Consider the following 19601-nt stretch of genomic DNA (forward strand, 5'->3'; position numbering starts at 1 on the left):
CTAAACCAAAGTGTAAGATATCGGTGCGATTCGACAGGCTGATTCATGCAAGTTTTTGGTCACAAAAGGCACTCATAGTGCCTTTTGTAAGCAAAAATGACATTAATAAGCCCAAAGTCAGAAAGATTACAGAGTGGATTTATAAAACAACCCCAACTTTAAAAAATATTTAACCTAACCCTAATCACTCGATCGGATGCGTTTTGTTGAAGCGAGTGGGAAATTGCGGTTTGTTTACATTCTGCATATCAACGGCAAGGGAAATAACTGCTCATGCGCAATCGCGTGATTCTGGGGACCGGCATACTAGAAACTTCCCAAATATCGGAATTCCTGTAAATTACACAATTTAAATCAATCGCGTTTCATAGATACTCAGTATCACAAACTGAAAACAATGACCTATTTATTTCCGGCTTGGATAAAAAAATGTCAGACACAGTTATAAAAGTCAATTTAATCCACAGAAAATTGGGAATATTTAAGTTTAAATTCGTGAAAAAAAATAATTTGAACTTAGATAACAAACATCATCTGAATCTACACGTTATCGCGTAATTTTTTAGGCTCAGGTACGCCATATTTAGCTTTAAAATTCTGTTTGACTTTACATTCTCAATCAAATTAAAATGTCAACTTGTTCCTGTAAGGTTATATACAAAAAGAGATTTACAAGTGATATATAACAAGCACGTAGCATCGTTTTTTGAAAAATGGGAAGAGGGGGGGGGGGCAGAAAATTGTTTTTTACTCACCTGGAAAAGTTGACAAACCAAAAGAGAAAGCAAGCATTGCCAAAGCTCGAAATTCCTTTTTCGTGGGGAGTGTGTGTGTGTGTGTCGGGGGGGGGGGGGGGGGGGGGGGGGGGTAGAGGCCAATTTTTTTCAGGTGCCGAGTTCTTTCAGTACCGATTTTATGCATAAAATTCTACATTTCCCTAACATCACTTTACCATAGTAAAAGCTTGGGGCCGGCCAGCTTTTCAATAAACATTTTCAATTGTAAAAGTAATGTTGGGAAATAAAAGTAACCTCCCCCCCCCCCCCCCCCCCGTTACTACATGTACATGCCTGTATAACTCTGAAGAATCGCATTTTAATTTTAAAGCATTATTATGTCAATGGAACATAATTATTTATAATATATCGATGTTTTACCTCTTGCGAATTTTTCACTCATATGAAGACGTAGCTGCAGAACTGTAGCTCTCCGAAAAAATATATACTGACAGACCGGAGCGCTACAGTGCCACCCATTGAAAAAAAACTGTATATCTATTGCCCACAAAAAGTTTGCTGTTTCTGGATTAATTCATCCAAAATCTTTCCCCAGTTGCTAAAAAGGTAGATTTAAATAAAGTCCTTAATCGTCATCCTATTATTTTTATAGTTTGCATATGTACGAAGCGCGTTGGACCGAATTATCTTGTAAACCAAACTGGCAGTATAAATATGCGAAATTTTCTATGATTTCAATTTCAGAACGAGGAGGGCTATTTGAAATGATTAAAAAGAATGTTTTGATGTGGAAACAGTGAAAGAATATGTTAGGAACACACGGTTAGTAATATTTTGAAATGACAGTTTTAAAAACATGGAGAAATAAATCGAAAAAGCGCAGTTTTTTGTGAGCAAAAAATATACAGTTTTTTCAATGGGTGGCACTGAAGCTCTCTGGTCTGTCAGTATAATTTTATTTCGGAGAGCTACAGTTCTACAGCTAATGAAAACGTCACCAATTGCCATGGAGAGCAATCTTATTAAAAGCAGATTTTTTTTGCCCCGAAATTCTGATAGTCGCAAGGTGTACAGCAGCTATCAGAATATCGGAGCATTACAGAGATCTGAAATATAAAAATTGAACGCAAGTTGTTAAAAATACCAAGGTTAGATATATTATCATTTAGTAAACATGAGGGCAGTCAGTCTGCAATTAAAGAATGTGCATCACGTGTGATCCAATGAAAAGGGGAGGTCGGGGTGGGGGGTTACTAACCATGATTCAATAATGCTGAAAATCCTATCGTAAGGGTGGATTAATGATTTCAAGCGACTTGTCAGAAGAAAAAACATCGTAGCTCCTATGAATGATTTTTGCATATCCTGATGTTCTTTTTTTGTAATTAAAGTTGAATTTTTTTTAATATGTTCACGTATACATTTGTATTCTCAAAAAAAAGCTGAACTTGAAAATTGTGTTTTGTTAATTCATATACATGGTATCATCAAACTTCAAATTAAGATAGCCGTCTTTATTATAAGAACCATCATGATAATGCACGAACAATATCGTATGCAGTTATAATTCATACATGTATGATGTATATGTCCTCGTGTTTATTTTCTATTTACAAACTTACACTGTATACACACACAAAAACAACAATAAATTGAATAAAAGAAAGATTTGTCGTTCATTCAGAATTTTAAGATTTAATCGTGATAAAAAATTGGACTTCAAGCTAAAAATTATGTTCCATTGAATTTCTTGAGGAATCGTTTTCTTGGAAAATCTAGCAAAATCAATGACCAACAAAATTTCCAGTAAAGACAATTTTTAAATTCAGCGAAATTTAAACTCGCTCCACATTTTAAGAGTAGCTCACAATGGAAACAAAACAGTAGGCTACAGCTTTTTCAGTTCAAAATTTATTCTTCTTTCACGTTGTATCGGGATTAAAACGTTCCAAATCATATAACGTCAAGTTGACGTCATAACGTCATTGCGTTATTTTCTTACGAAAACTACCTATATTTAAAGAGCTCTCTTGGAAAAATGGTTTGAGATAATAGCAAAAATTAAAATGACTTAGGAAGTGGTCATTCTAGACATGTTTCAAGAACAATTTAATTAAAATTTGGAATTGGGCGGAATTTTGCTCATACCGTACTTTCTTCTTTACCGAGCTACAATTAATTCAGATACTTGAACTTTGTGATTGCAGTAATCATTACAAATATAACAGACCTTAACAACAACAAAAAAATAAAATTTAAGGACAAACGAGACGTTCCTTAATAACAGATAAATTTTTCTAAGAGTTTGTCATTGAAGTATTGCTAGTTAAACATGTTTACTCACAAAAAATTGAGGTACCTTACCAGGCATTTCTGCAAGATACCAGGAATAGTTTTTCTCATATAATCCTTTGGGGATGAAAAATAATTTTCCAATTTCATATGTTTAAGTGTTTGGATATTTTAAAAACGTTTACAAACTGGTTTAGAAATCAGAATGTTATTAAAATTTTGAATATTTTTCATACATTACGAAGATATACAAAATGGATTTTGAGGAACGTCTCGTCTGACCTTAAAGAAAGATTAGCCACAAATTAATCTGCTAAAATTGTGATTGCTGAACATCACATCATAATTTTTTTATTGAACAAAACCGACACATTCCTGCAAAAATTACACACATTTACACCAGTAAAAACAACAATTATACAATTCTATATACCAATTCAGTGATTGTGCATGTGATAATTAAAGCATGAAATTTTGAACTAGCAGATCCAACATTTCCAGGGCGGATCAAAGATTTGTCATCATTGGTAACAATATAACTATATCTACTATAACAGTAACAATAGCAAAACGGTGGGAAGACAATGAAAAACTTAACAAAGCTTGTTCTCTATATACCACTCTACTAACACTATAGCTGCTGAAGCAACCTCTTCAATTTCCTATATAGCTAAATAAACTACAGAAAATACTTTGTAGAACAGTAAATTAAATTTCATACCTTTGATATTTGTGCAATTTTATTGTTTTTGAAGCTAAACCAGTATTCAGAGCCATTATATAACCAGCTACATTTTTACTAACCTACCAGTTATGACATCAATAACGTTTTATGTTGTATCTCAAAATACAAATCAATAGTAAATATGGAACTGAGAATTCAGAGGAAAATTCCACTAAAGATTAAAATTAAATTTGGAAAATATGATTGAAATCCACAAAAATAAAATACTCCAATATTATCACTATTAGCAACCACTCAATAACATAAGACATGTAGCACCAATGGGATAAAGACACAAAATGCAACAACCTTTGAAGAAAGTAGCATCTATATATGACACATATATAAATCATAAACCTTTGAAGAATTAAACTATAATTATGGCAAACTCAATACAGGGGTATTAAATACAGAAAAAAGTTTTGTGGAACTAGCCTTATGGAAAACACAATTAAAAAAACATACATGTAAGTCTAAAATAAATTGCATAATCTTGATTGACTATACAATATGAACGACACAATTTATATTGCAGTGTCATAAAATGAACACCCCTCTCCTACTATAGAAATATAAATAGGTATCTATAATTGTTACTTATAGAAAGGACTACATTTTAGGTATTGCAGAAGCACATGCATGCTTGTAAGCTTTGTGTATAAGTAGTGTGTGCATTGTCACTTTTGAAATCAACTTAAATGACTGATTTCTCTATCATTGACACTAGGTTTAAAACATTATAAAAGAGGACAAAAATACTAGTAAAACATACAAATCAAAAACTAGTATTTTGAAGTTAATCTCATTAAAAATGAACACAAAGGCTAAAAAAAGGAAAACAAATGGAAGCAACTGGCAGTTGAGTAAAATATATTAGAATGTGATTAAGACAAAAATCTTAGATAAAAATAAATAATAAGCATACAAATTAAAAGTAAAATACATGTATATTCATATAAAATATTAATACATTTTCCCCACAAATACATGTATATTCAAGTTACAATTGTAGTTCAGAAAATGTGTAAATATATTACATCTAGTTTTATATTCTTTTTAGTGCCTTTGTTGGAAAGAATCTCTAGTAAAATCAACAACATGACTAAATGAGTTGTACATAGCTATTTAAATACATGTACATGTATTCAATGTAAAAGCCCTAAATCAATGCTGTGCTACCTTTCAAACAGTAAATTTCTGCTAAATATTATACTTGTTTATAAATATGATATATAAACACTGCATATATTAATAAATGTGAAAAATGCCAATTCTGACTAGACAACTAAATATTGAATAAATAACAAGCCATTATTGTGGTATGCAAGATTTCTTGAAAAGGGACTTTTATCTATAAACAATATACATGTACAGTCACATACAGAAAAGAAAAAAAAGCACCAAAACAAAATCCTAAACTGAAAAGGAGGCCAATGTTAATACAATGTAGATAAACCTCCAAATAACAATAAAGTTCCGTCATTATTTGTACACTGCAAATGAATAGAGCAAAATAGCTGCATAAACAATGTATGGTTCTTTGTCGATGTTGCTGTAGATTTAATGGCTCCCTAGAAACAAGGGATCTACTGAAGCCAGCTTAGCAGACAGAAAGGCGTGGATGCAGTAAAGCAGGGTGTGGAGACTGGAGCACTGGATCTCCTACAAACACAACCAACAAACAGTCAATATAAAATAGAATAATAATGTAATATGATGCTTCTGTCCCATTTCTGTTGGGATAAAGGTTAGTCAAAACTCCGGCCCTTTTGGCTAGTTCTCAAAAAATTATTTTGTACCTGTGTCAAAATTAATTAACCAATCAAATTATGCAGTGTGTTTTATATGTTTCAAGCTTCTCTGTCTCTAAGATGTGTGGCTTGTTGTCAGACAAGATTCAAATTATCTACTTAAAAAAAAATACTTTGAAAAATTATTTAGGTTTAAAGAATAATTATTCATTATGACAATCTGTGATTGAACATTGTTCTGATTTTGTCCTTACCCTGGTTTCTGTATTGTTGGAATTCTCCGTGCTGTGGAAGTGCAGCCTCAGTTTGGATCTGTTATCATCTGAGGAACCTTTGAGTTGGGAGAATTTATAAGTCCACATGTAGCTCTATGAAAAAAGAAAAAAATGGCCTTTTTTTCTTTGCTTCACATGACACTAAATCAAGAGATGTTTGTAAAAAATATTGGATTTCATTTAAATATGTGCAACCTCTACACAGAAAATGAATGGAAACTGATGGTGGACCAACAGGCACCCATATAGACTGACAGCAGCAAAGCAATACGCCCTCCCTTCTTTGGAGGGGGGGGGCATGGTTATTAGGGTTTTTTTCTGGGGAATTAATCATCTTTATACATACCTTTAAAGTGTTGTCATACAGAGAAAATCCAGACTCGAGATCCAGGGTTAATCCAGACAGCTGTCCCCTCCAGGTACAACCAAAGGTTTTACTCTACAATGAAATATCAACATGTAACAAAAATCTCTTTTATATGCTAGTTATACTGGTGTGATTGTGTTTACCTTCATGCTTGTTATACTGGTGTGGTTATTTACCTTCATGCTAGTTATACTGGTGTTGTTTTCCCTTCATGCTTGTTATACTGGTGTGGTTATTTACCTTCATACTTGTTATACTGGTGTGGTTGTGCTTTCCTTCATGCTTGTTATACTGGTGTGGCTGTGTTTACCTTTATGCTTGTTATACTGGTGTGGCTGTGTTTACCTTTATGCTTGTTATACTGGTGTGGCTGTGTTTACCTTCATGCTTGTTATACTGGTGTGGTTGTGCTTACCTTCATGCTTGTTATACTGGTGTGGTTGTGCTTACCTTCATGCTTGTTATACTGGTGTGGTTGTGCTTACCTTCATGCTTGTTATACTGGTGTGGTTATATACCTTCATGCTTGTTATACAGTGTACTGGTTATTTACCTTCATGATTGTTATACTGGTGTGGTTATTTAAGAAATAAACAACGTTATTTAGTGAACATGGCGTTATGAATAGCAATTGCTCTGCTGGCATATTCCATGATGCGCGCTAGCGCATCATGGAAAATATGCCAGCAGAGCTATTACTATTCATTACGCCATGTTCACTAAATAATCGTTGTTTATTACTTATATTTGCATTCTTTGATGTTGACAAGAATATCAGAGGAAATCCTGACTTACATAAGGACGCAGCTTCTTCTGTCTTCAGTAAAGAAAACCATATGGCTTTAAAATCAATACACCTGATCAATACTCCTTTTCTCTAATAAATCACAATTTATAAAGTATTTCCCTCTCAAACACAGTTATCTGGATACAAGCAGCGCCGTCATCACATTCTCTTAATTTTTGTTTTGATGCAGTCGTGACGTCATCAATCAACGTTATTGAAATCCTCTGACAAAAATCAATAATTTAACACTATGATAAAGATGAGAATGCTTTTATTATTATTATTACTCCAGTATGCTTTTCTGTGATTTTTTTTGGGTACTTTTTCTATTTATTTTTTCTTGAAATAGATATAGATCTACTATAGTTAAAGAAATTTTCTTTTCTGAATGTTATTACCCAAGTTTGAAGAGTTATCGTTCTTTGTACAAGTATGCATGATACGAAAAAATAAAAATATGGAGTTCTATTTAATTTTTAAAAAGTTTTATTTTACAATTAAATACATTTACCAAAATTAAATTTTTAAATATATCAAACAGCAATTTCAAATTGTTCTGAATTCCTTTTTTTCCAAAAAATATTATTAAAAACTTATATTTAGTCCTTTTACGAAACATTTCATATATATACTTCTCAACACGGTAATTAAGTAGTAGAGCTTGTTCTACACGAGTGAGATAGAGCACTTGCACTCATAGTGGAGGCAGTTGCGTCTATAGTCATATGAACGCAGTTGAGGGCTACATGTTCATAGTGGAAGAGAGCAGTGGATATGCAAATATTTACATTTATGCTTGTTACACTGGTGAGGTTATATTACCTTCATGCTTGTTATACTGGTGTGGTTGTGCTTACCTTCATGCTTGTTATACTGGTGTGGTTGTGCTTACCTTCATGCTTGTTATACTGGTGTGGTTGTGCTTACCTTCATGCTTGTTATACTGGTGTGGTTATATTACCTTCATGCTTGTTATACCAGATTGGCTGTGTTTACCTTCATGCTAGTTATGCTGGTGTGGTTGTGCTTACCTTCATGCTTGTTATACTGGTGTGGTTATATTACTTTAATGCTTGTTATACTGGTTTGGCTGTGTTTACTTTCATGCTTTTTATACTGGTGTGGTTCTTTACCTTCATGCTTGTTATACTGATGTGGTTTTTATACCTTCATGCTTGTTAGAGTTGGGTATTGCGAGTGAAAACCATATTGCGATATATTGCAATATTTATGTTGAATATTGCAATATACTGCGATATATTGTAGATGAATTATCATTAATAAATTTGTGCAGAAAGTTTAAAATGCTGTCAATTTCAAAGACTATTTGAATTTATCTATAAATTTTAAAGGGGGGGGGGGGATAAGACATTAATCGCACACAAAATTATAATAACTTTTAATCGAAAACCAGGTAAAAAATTAAAACAAAATGTATTCATTTGATGTATTTTCAAATTGAAAAAAAAGTTTATGCATAGTATATTCTTTATACGTTTCTTTTTTTTCGGGGGGGGGGGGGGGGGGGGGGGGGGGTGTTTTATTGAAATAACATAAAATGGAACTTAATGATTAAAACAATACATATATACTATATAGAAATTTTATGTGGTCACAAAATAAAATTAAAGCCAGAAAGAAATTGTGACCTAATTTCGGACGTTTGGTGTTTTAGTCTGACCCGACCTAATTTCACATTATGACATACGATCAGGAACGGCATTGGCCTATTTCTATTGTTTTAATATACATGCTACTGGTATAGCATGAAGGTGTTTAAAATGGCATGAAACTTGTTAAAGAATAATAAAAAACACTGTATCAAGTGAAAACATGGATGGCCATTTACTTGTAATATGTATCTTGAACTTAACATTCATCGTCGATCGTGTAGATTCCATGAGATTTTGAGAACCACAGTACACATGGTAAACACCCTGTAGAAATGTTTTATGTATTTTCCTTTTTAATAATTTTATTTAAAAGTCTTTTTATTAATTATTTATTTTATTTTAAAGTAAGAAATTTAAAATTGACAGTGAATGAAAAGCTTCCCCCCCTCTCTCTCTTTTCTCTCTATCTGCCTCTGAAAGCTGACGAAGTATTTTTTTTTTACTAGATTGAAAAGGCCTGGGGAAGTTACAAGTATTATTTCAGCAGTTTCTACAATACAGGAGTTTTTTATATATTTTATAAATATCGTGAAATACCGGTATCTGACTTTCATATCGCGATATATTATCGTGATGGATAATACCGCAATATACCGATATACCGGTAATATTGCACAGCCCTAATGCTTGTTATACTGGTGTAGTTGTTTTTCCCTTCATGCTTGTTATACTGGTGTAGTTGTTTTTCCCTTCATGCTTGTTATACAGAGGTGTAGTTATTTGCCTTTATGCTTGTTATACTGGTGTGGTTGTATTACCTTCATGCTTGTTATACTGGTGTGGTTATTATACCTTCATGCTTGTTATACTGGTTTGGTTGTGCTTACCTTCATGCTTGTTATACTGGTGTGGTTGTGCTTACCTTTATGCTTGTTATACTGGTGTGGTTGTGCTTACCTTCATGCTTGTTATACTGGTGTGGTTGTGCTTACCTTCATGCTTGTTATACTAGTGTGGTTATATTACCTTCATGCTTGTTATACTGGTGTGGTTGTTCTTACCTTCATGCTTGTTATACTGGTGTGGTTGTGCTTACCTTCATGCTTGTTATACTGGTATGGTTATTATACCTTCATGCTTGTTATACTGGTGTGGTTGTGCTTACCTTCATGCTTGTTATACTGGTATGGTTGTGCTTACCTTCATGCTTGTTATACTGGTGTGGTTGTGCTTAACCTTCATGCTTGTTATACTGGTGTGGTTGTGCTTACCTTCATGCTTGTTATACTGGTGTGGTTGTGCTTACCTTCATGCTTGTTATACTGGTATGGTTATTATACCTTCATGCTTGTTATACTGGTGTGGTTGTGCTTACCTTCATGCTTGTTATACTGGTGTGGTTGGTTTTGTACCAGGCTTTCTCCAGTTGGAGGAGATCAGAGCGGCTCTCGGTACTCAGGTAGAACTTTTCACCTGTCCCACAGTGTATGGTGCAACAATGCTGGCGATCATCCAGAAGTTCAACATCCTGACAAAAGATACATTATTTTTTATGTAAACACAGCTGTAAAAAGAATACCATTCACCTAAACAGTTTAATTCTGGTATCTTCAACACAGGTACATTGCAGCTTCTTTATCATGGATATGTATCAAAAATTTCAAATATTTTGAAATTTTTCTTTGCTCCATCAAGTTTGAAAAGATTTGACTGTTTTGGCCTCAATCAAAGCCTTTTTCAAGAATCCATGGTTTGTGAAATTACTTGCACACTATAAAACACGCATAAATATAAGTTTTTAAAATATAAACTAACTGAAGAAAATTTACTTTCTTCAACTTAAATACCTTGAGAACCTTAAACATGCACTCATAAACTTTGAACACAGTGTCACAGCGAACCCAGTCTCTTGTCTGCATCTAAAAATAACAAAAAAGAATTCAATTTACATCTTTTACAGAAGAGCTGTATCTTTGTGCTATAGGTAACAACTCCCAATCATAAAAAAATTCATATTAATAGAGTATTCAATGATGAATATCATATGCAATATCAGAAACTATAAAATATATTGAAAGGACTTACTGGTGGAACATCAAACAAGCAAATTTCAGCTCCTTTTAGACATAGAAATTTTGGTTTCCAGGCTTGAAAGTGCCGCATGGGAGAGACTCTTTCTTGGGTCCATGTCATGTGAACAACCTGGTAAAAAATAAATATTTTTCAATACATATTCTGTAAGATAGATTACACGTTTTAAAAGAAATTGTGACTGATGTTAGCACAACTTACTTGATCTTCTGGGATCAACAGTCTGTTGCTCATTTTTATCTGAAATGAAAATGTTCAATTCATATATTTTTCATCTGACACAGTGAAAACCAGCACTGTATCATACAACACAAGCTAAAATTCAACACACCGCTCAAAGCATCTGAATGAACAGTAATTTATAATTCACATATCAACATTACAGTAGCAAATACACAATATTGTCATACCATATGAGTGAGCAATGCTGAAATATTATTGGTTATTGCTCTTATCCAATCAGCCAATGATCTACTGTCTTCACATTGTACAACTCCTGTTGAAGCAGAGTTCACACCAACCACCTCAAAGGCATTTGTTCTGAAAGATTCAACATATATTACAGTGTACAGTCAAATACAACCAAACATATTCTATATCAAAGCAATTTACAGGTATAATAAAACACTTATGCCCCCTCCTCCAAATAATTGGAAGTCTAAGGGGCACAACTCTGGTCAAAATAGCCTGATCGTACCCAAAATAAAACTTGACCTAGATATTCTCATGAAAAATTCTTTGCAGAGGTTGCACATATTGAAATAAAATGTGGTATACAGATTTATTATAAAAATATCTAGGTCAAGTTTTGTTATGGGTACGATCAGGCCATTTCTGACAGAGTTATGCACTTTCGACTTTAAAAAATTCCAATTATTTGGGGGAGGGGGGCAGTGTTTATAAATATCTCTCGTTAACATTCAGTATTGTATTCAGAATTATTTCATCAAAGACATCCCAGTGACCTGAATACAGTACTTCATCTCACCTGAGTTTGTCTGTTCCGGGGATGAATCTGGACAGGTAGGCAAACAGTAAGGGGATAGTAACATAGACCACCCACTGTCGCTCGAGGTCAGGGATGGACGGAGACTGGGAACTCTTTATACAAAGAACACAAATGAGAAAGTGAATTCTTAACTTACAATATAAAAGACAATCTGATATAATTTTTACCTTTTGCATATGTAAAAAAAGAAAACTTACAGGTTTTTGGGCAATCATTCATGTTTTTTTTTTTTTTTTAGAGAGAATTAATTAATACATGCCTTATAGCCTGTTATGCATACATTAGTATTCATTCATAAGAGTCCATACAGCAAAAAAACTTTAAAATTTTTCTAAATTCTATATGTTTGATACTTACTCCTGGAGAACTTGCACTGCTCTGTGACTCTAAAAATGAAAGAAAAATGATAATCATATCTATACACATGCAATAATAAATTAAAATTTCATACCACGGTAAGTTTCAAAATTAACAAGCATACACATGTACATGCTGCAAAAAATGTAATACTGTAGATCACTAAATTTTCGCGACACCATATTTTCACGAGATAGTCCTTGACTCTTGATTAGCGAAACAAAATTTTCACGAATTGTGGTTATTGCTCTATATAATCTTAAGGAATACTATTATACGCGAGAATTAAATTTTCGCGAGCACACTGTCTCACGTAATTATGCGCAAATGAAGTTCTCGCGAATAAAAAGTGATTTACAGTATACAGTGTGGTCTGCAAATATTGATTTTTTTTCTTCAATTTCCTATAGACAATATATTATTGTTGAAGACCTTGTCTCAGGAAAAAATTATAATACTTACCCCTTTTCAGGAAAAGTGCAGCTGGTTTAAAGTATCTGACTGTCAAGATAACAGTCTGTCCTGCTAATTTCAGTGTCTCAATGACTGCATCATGTTCCATTTTATCACATTCTATGTCATTTATCTAAAACATTAGATAATCCATTATGGATTAAAATCTTTAATGAATTCAAGACACTGGGAAACAAACCAAAGCAATTGTTCCTATGTATTTTTAGTTGGTACATGTAAATACACACTGAAGACAGTAATCATGAATCCAGATACAGTATTCAAATCTGCAAAGATTGTTTATTCCTGACAATGAAAAGCAATTTCTTGTAGCTAATTAAAAGCCTACCTTTAGAATAGCATCTCCAATCAGTAGTTTGCCAGAATTTGATGCTGGAAGATTGGGGGGCATTTTTGATATGAATACAGGAAGGCCACAATCTGCACCCCCCTTAAGACCGAGTCCTAGCCCCCCGGAGTCATCTCTCACCAGACACACCTCACGAACCTGTTGAAATTCTCATCATTCAGTACATTGAAATAAGCGTCCATATAAACTTGATATCAGCTGGATTTGGGGAGTTAACTCTTGGTCCAAAACTCAATGTTTGACTTAAAAGCAAGTTCTAGAAACACTACCTATGCTGACTTAAAAGCAGATCAATGGCAAATTTCTCCAAAATAATCTGAACAAAACAACCATGCAGCTAAAAGTAAATTGATTTATATGAAAGCATCTATGGTATTATAGACTTAAAATTGTAATTTGATATATGTAGGAGTAAATATGAAAATGCTTTGGAATTATTATAATGATATACAAGTGGTGCTAATGGCCAAATAGTGTTAGGAACTCCACATAAATTACCTCATAACAATTAAAGAAATAGAAAACTGTCTTTGTGTATTTGTCACTGTAGTGTTCTGTACATTTACCTGGTTAAGCATCTCATCGTTCCCATTGCTGTCAGTTGACACGATTTCCTCCCTCAGAACACTCAGTGTGTCCGTTGTTAAGACAAGCTTGGCTGTTCTGGGTTTTCCTATGGAGTCAAGGATGGTTACTAAACCAGTCTTCTCCTGGAAAATAAATCATATATTTAGAAGAGTTTCATTTTAATGCAGATTAAAAATTCACTTTTAAATTGTTTAATGTGAAATTTTTGGCTTTTAAAAATTTTTTTTTGGGGGGGGGAGGGGGGTATATCTTACTTTTTGTCTTTGAATTTGAAATTTGTACAAAAGATTCAATTTGCTCAGAGACAAAAATGGGCAATGATTTACTGAGCATCATATTGAGTGAATAACAAAGAAAGGGGGAGGGGCCTAAGTTTACTTTTATTGTATGAAAAGTATACATGGCAGAAATGTTGTACAATAAATAAAAAAGATATATATATTAACATTTATAATGATTACAGAGATTTCTTTCTTGATGCATGTATTTGGTACTTTAGTTTTGAGAATAGATAGTTTTTGATGGACCTAAATTTAGCAAAAGTTACCTCCTGTTGGTCGCCATATTGGGGGTCGACTCGGTGAGTTTTCCTCTTTGTCTTACCAAGTTTAAGAAAATATAGCAGAAATATTTGGTGGAAAATCTTTATTAAATAATTTTTTTTTAATAAAGGAGGCTTCCAAAAATTTACATACTTCAGAAAAATAATTATTCCTAATTCAAAATAGCAAATATAAAAATTTAAAATTGGTTGAACAATGAAGGAATATAAACATTTGGACCTCCAGTTTGGCGGCCAATGGGAGGTAACTTTTGCTAAATTTAGGTCCATCGAAAACTATCTATGGTTAAATAACATATACATGTAATAAAAATTTTGTTACATTATCAAAATCATTTCAAATGGTATATTGGTTTGAAAGTTTGACTTAGGTTTGTTCTCAGTTTATGATGTTAAAGCCTGTTTTTATACACATGTAACCCTTCAAAGTTAAAATCTATCACTTCATAAAAATTTGACTTATGAATAATTGAATTACCCATTCAACATGTTCAATAAGAATGTACGTATAGGGGCTAAAAATATGAATTAGAATTTAGACAGGGGTGCTTTAGACCTGCTTCATGCTTAGAAGTAATCCAATTAAACAGTGGTGCTACAGTACATTTAAAATGTAGTCTTTCTAAATGTATCAGACCTGTCTAGACCATATTTGAGGCCAGAGGGGATAAAAATAAACAAACCAAAAAAAAAATGCCCACAAAATTACCGCTATATAGATAAGTTTAAAAACTTCTCTGAGAATAAAGTACCACATTTTTTGTCTACATCCTTGGATCTTTAGAAGAGAAGGAATAAAATGAAGTACTTTATGAGAAAAATATTTATTTATGAGGAAATTCGAGCTGATTTATTGCATACTTTTAAATTATTTCTTTTTTTGTTTTTCACACCGATCATATACATATTACATTCAGCTATACTTACTTCGTTCATTATGTTGCAATCCCTTCATTAATTTATTTAAACAATGTCTAAATTTAATCAATAAATCGAGTCGATAAAAATTTTACAAATTGGAACTCTTCTATTTTGAAGGTAAATTTAGACTTTATGTAGAGATCTCGGGATTTCACGCGTTGGTTCTGTTTGGTTAGCAACCACATTGTAACTATTGTATGGGTGACTGTGTTGTTGGGATACACACGACAGATAAACTGAAGGGATAGAAACACACAATGGAGGGTCTGCCGTTTCTTCCAGGGAATTCCTTCAGGGACCCAACTGTAAGTAACTTTAGAAATTTGTGGTTTTATTTGTAAAATCATAATAAAATTTTAATGCAAAGATAACATTGTTCTGCAGCATATGTATTTTAGTAGGCATCAATCTGCATTGCAGTCATAGTCAATATCAACTTAACAATATTTTTCTTTATTGGTGCTAATATAAAAGACATAATGTGCACATAATGCGCAAGTTTTATCGTTTTTATATAGCCTAATTTCAGTAATTACACATTTCACTAAAATTTCTGAACTATTCAACAGTGGAAATATAAAATAAAAATTCTATGAAATACTTACAGCAAAACAAGTATCATAGGAGCCATTCCTTGAACTACAAAAATGGTTATTCCATCCCCACACTGCCTACCTCAGGTATTGGTGGTCAACCCATCATGTACAACCAACTGAGTGATCAAGAACTTGATGAATTAGCCAACTTCAATCCAACTCTTACTTATGGACAGGCCAAGCAAGCTCCTCCAGAGGACTTTGTTCCAGCACATAAAGCATGGGACAAAAAGGTAATGTAGATCTAATATCAACATGATTTATGTTTTTATTATGAAACTTGTTGATTGATTATTTTAAATCATTTTTACGTGTACGGTACCTATGGTCTACCTATAGTCTTTGTTGCACCAGTGGCGCATCTGAAGGACAAAGAGATTTTTGCATGTGCATATGTTCAACTGGATTTTTTTTTCTTTTTTTACCACAGGTTCTGAGATTTAATGCTTACTTTAAGCAAACTGTACATGAATCCCCAGCAGAATATTACAGAGTTAGACCAGTAGATATTTATTATTATCTGGAAGATGACAGCATCTCTGTTGTCGAACCTCATGTTGAAAACAGTGGGATGCCACAAGGTAGATTTGATTTATTCTTGCTCATACTTTAAAAATTAAAAGTTTTATAAATGCCAAAGCTCTTCTTAAAGTTTATTTTATCAAAATTTTCATAGTATTAAAATTGGGGCTTTAAATAAGTACATTTCAATACTTCTATTCAGGAAAACTTATCAAGAGACAGAGACTTCCAAAGAATGACCAGGGAGACAATTGGCACTGGAAGGATCTGAATAACGGCACCAATGCCACCTTCTATGGAAAGGTTTTCCACATTGTGAATTGTGACCAATTTACACAGGTATGCATCCTCTTTTATTTTCATCATGAGTTTTACAAAAAACGTTTTTATTTCATGACAATTTTGATTATTGTTTCCTCTACATAGCAGAATAATAGATGTACTTAATTTTCTGCAATATATATATATATATATAGACATACTTGCTTTAAGAAATTCAAAAAATATTCACTTTTAATTTACAGAATTTCCTTGAGAGTGAAGGATTGGTTGTAAACCCCTCAGAGGATATGCCATCAGACCCCTACATTGAGAAGAGGAAGGATGCTGCAGCCCTCAGAACCTACCAAACTCCCTCTGCCTTTGATAAGACAAAGCAGTTCCTGGAAATGGACCGAAAAGTGCTACGATTCTATTGTGTGTGGGATGACAGAGATAACATGTTCGGAGAAATGCGTCCATATGTCATTCATGTAAGTTTAATATTAATGATAATTTTTTTTAACAACTTTATCATTTAGTACCTGTAGATTATTGAAAATATATGCCAGTGGAATTTATCATTGAGTAATTTTGAAAATATTAATATTATTTTTAAATAACTGAAATGCATATAAAAATTTTCATTTCCATCAACGTTCCATCCTTGCATCAATTATGCTGCATTTTTTAGTGAAAACATTTGAATTGTAATTTTTTTTTATCTTTTTTCAGTATTATTTGGTGGATGATACTTTGGAGGTCCGTGAAGTCCACACAGCCAATGACGGAAGAGATCCATTCCCCGTACTCATCGGAAGACACAAGGTTCCCAAAAATAGATACGAAGTGGAGTCCTCCTTCCCTGCAGTAGTGATGGAGTTATCAGATAATGAAATCAAAGCATATTACACACCTAAAGACTTCAAAATAGGAGCAACTGTTCCTATCTATGGGCGAAAATTCCTCATTTATGATTGTGATAACTTTACAAAAGCCTTCTACTACCATCACTTTGGACAGACAGAATTCAATTCTCTAGATGTCAAAGAGAAATTAAAGGATTTGCCCAAAATGGTAAGTTTATGCTTGCATATCAAAATTGTACTCTTTCTAGAGAAAAAAAAAATTATATGTGCAACAACATTGAAAATGCTTAAATGTGTTGTGTAGTTTTACTTAATTAATTCCATACAGTTCTTGAGAGGATCCTTCATACATATAAGTTCATTTGATAATTAATTTTAATTGGATTAACTTTTAATCCTCTACAGGAAATTCCCCCATACAATCACTTTGGTTCTCTGGAAGACTCCCTGCAGTCCTGCTTGTCACTGATACCACAGCCGCCCAAGAAGGACTTCATCAAGATGTTAGAGAACGACCACAAAGTGCTCAGATTTGAAGCAGTCATGGTATGTTCTCTTTTAAACTTTTCTATTTTCTACTCAAATAGGCATTGACCCAGTCTTCTTTTTGATATTGACATTTCCTCCTGCCACTATAAAATGACAGTAGATGGCTAAACAATATGTGGTTGTTTTGTAGGATTCAGTCAGACCTGAGGACAATGGTAGAAGATTCATCATTTCCTACAGATTGGCCGATGACATGATGACAATTTACGAGCCCCCAGTCAGGAACTCTGGAATCATTGGAGGAAAATTCCTGGAAAGAACCAGAGTGGCTAAGCCCAGTTCTGCCCCTGATCAGCCCACATTCTATGGTCCTCAGGACTTTTACATTGGTGCTGTAATCGACATTTTCAAACACCGCTTTGTCATCACAGGAGCTGATGAATATGTACTGAAATACATGGAGGACCACAAATCTCAATTCCCAGGTAACAATGCATATAGCTATTAAAACAATGCAAATAACTACTAAATCAATGAAAAATAATTTTTTAAAAAATATATCCTGTTCTACAACTTCTTTTCCAAGCAAAAACAATTATGGCTATCACATTATTTTTAAATTAAAATTTTTAATTTTACAGTCTGGAATCTGTATAAAATATAATTATGTTCAATTATATGTTTTTTGCAGAGACTACCATCCAAACCCTAAGGGATTATCTGGGTCAATCCAGAGCTCAGAAAGAAATGATCAAAGGAGGACCAATGAAAGTCAGGAGAAGGTATGTTTAGAAAAATGCATTACTGAATATTCACACTTTTAAAATTGATTTGAAAAAAATCCCCTGTATCTGAAATATTGAGAGTTAAAATATGGCTTGATTTTGTGTTTCACAGCCCAGGAGATCTTGATATCCTAGTGAAACAAGTAAGAGCTCAGTTGAAGAAAATTGCCATCACAGACAAGACGCGTGTTGATGAGATGTTCCTCAGATACAACAAGGACCGTAGCGGGTTTATTGATGCAGACAACATGAGAAATCTATGTCGTAGTTTACAATTACCAGTTGATGATGATGTCATAGGAGCTGTAAGTATTGAGTATTGTGAAATCACTAATTTTCGTGGTTTTCAAGGTATGAAGAGACCCACAAATTTATGTCCACCATGAAATGCCATTTTTTACATATATTACTACTGAACAATTCTTCAACCACGAAATCCCCATGAACCAATATTTTTCCTCAAACCACGAAAATGTGACCCCTTGAAAATATGTGATTTTACAGTATTAATATAAAAAATGTTTAAATAATTTTCTAAGAATTTATTTTAAATTTTTTTACTGTGACACATCTTTTAAAAACTAAGATCTTTTACTCTCTTTTTTTTTTTTTTAGCTTATTGCGCAGTGCACATCTGACCCTGAAGGAAAAATCAGCTTAGAGGACTTCAGAAGATTTGTAGAAAGTTCATGAAGAAATATCTGTTTATTAAACTATTTACTGTGATATGTGACTATGGAATCTTTTTTCATTGCAATACAGATATGGATTCTGTCCCAAAACCAATCTTCAGTTTATATGTACATACTGTTAGGATATTTTACAAATCAGGATTTAAAATGTGCTGTACACTTGTCTTACACCAAGGAAGAACCAGAAAGTTGAAGCATTTACTGTTTTTTAATCATTTAATTGTTTTTGAAATGACAGTCACCAAAAAAGGGAGACAAAACCTATATTTCTCTCATCATATAAAATTATTGTAAAAATATTGATGTGAATATTAAATTATTAAAAATTGAAAAATAATAACATGACTTGAGTTGTATGTAGCAAGTGGGACAAAAACAAAAGAGCAATCAAAATACACAAGCATTTAGACTTGTCAAATATAAAATTTATTCTACCGGTACATTTCCCTCGAAATGCTTATCTTCTGATTTTGCACTATAAAAAATAAGATCC

The 19601-nt window shown here is 33.1% G+C and overlaps 2 protein-coding genes across 2 annotated transcripts; one reads left to right on the forward strand and one right to left on the reverse strand.

The window, feature by feature from the left end:
- Positions 1 to 3343: 3343 nt before the first annotated feature.
- Positions 3344 to 15003, reverse strand: LOC134271941 (gamma-1-syntrophin-like). Its single transcript, XM_062754172.1, has 14 exons — positions 14904 to 15003; positions 13393 to 13536; positions 12806 to 12964; positions 12466 to 12589; positions 12004 to 12032; positions 11626 to 11738; positions 11048 to 11177; positions 10839 to 10877; positions 10632 to 10748; positions 10394 to 10465; positions 9922 to 10074; positions 6126 to 6218; positions 5759 to 5872; positions 3344 to 5415 (listed from the first exon to the last, which is right to left on the reverse strand). The coding sequence occupies exons 1-14, from the start codon at positions 14910 to 14912 to the stop codon at positions 5314 to 5316; spliced, it is 1398 nt and encodes a 465-aa protein (XP_062610156.1). The 5' UTR covers positions 14913 to 15003; the 3' UTR covers positions 3344 to 5313.
- A 42-nt stretch (positions 15004 to 15045) lies between these two features.
- LOC134271938 (EF-hand domain-containing protein 1-like) lies at positions 15046 to 19448 on the forward strand. Its single transcript, XM_062754170.1, has 11 exons — positions 15046 to 15202; positions 15505 to 15726; positions 15924 to 16074; positions 16218 to 16354; positions 16540 to 16767; positions 17009 to 17350; positions 17548 to 17688; positions 17822 to 18116; positions 18323 to 18413; positions 18529 to 18721; positions 19032 to 19448. The coding sequence occupies exons 1-11, from the start codon at positions 15155 to 15157 to the stop codon at positions 19107 to 19109; spliced, it is 1926 nt and encodes a 641-aa protein (XP_062610154.1). The 5' UTR covers positions 15046 to 15154; the 3' UTR covers positions 19110 to 19448.
- Positions 19449 to 19601: the final 153 nt, after the last annotated feature.

Source organism: Saccostrea cucullata, unplaced genomic scaffold (assembly GCF_032062105.1).
Source record: "Saccostrea cucullata isolate Sc308-1 unplaced genomic scaffold, CSIRO_AGI_Scuc_v1 ctg1016, whole genome shotgun sequence".
Classification (NCBI taxonomy): Eukaryota; Metazoa; Mollusca; class Bivalvia; order Ostreida; family Ostreidae; genus Saccostrea; species Saccostrea cuccullata.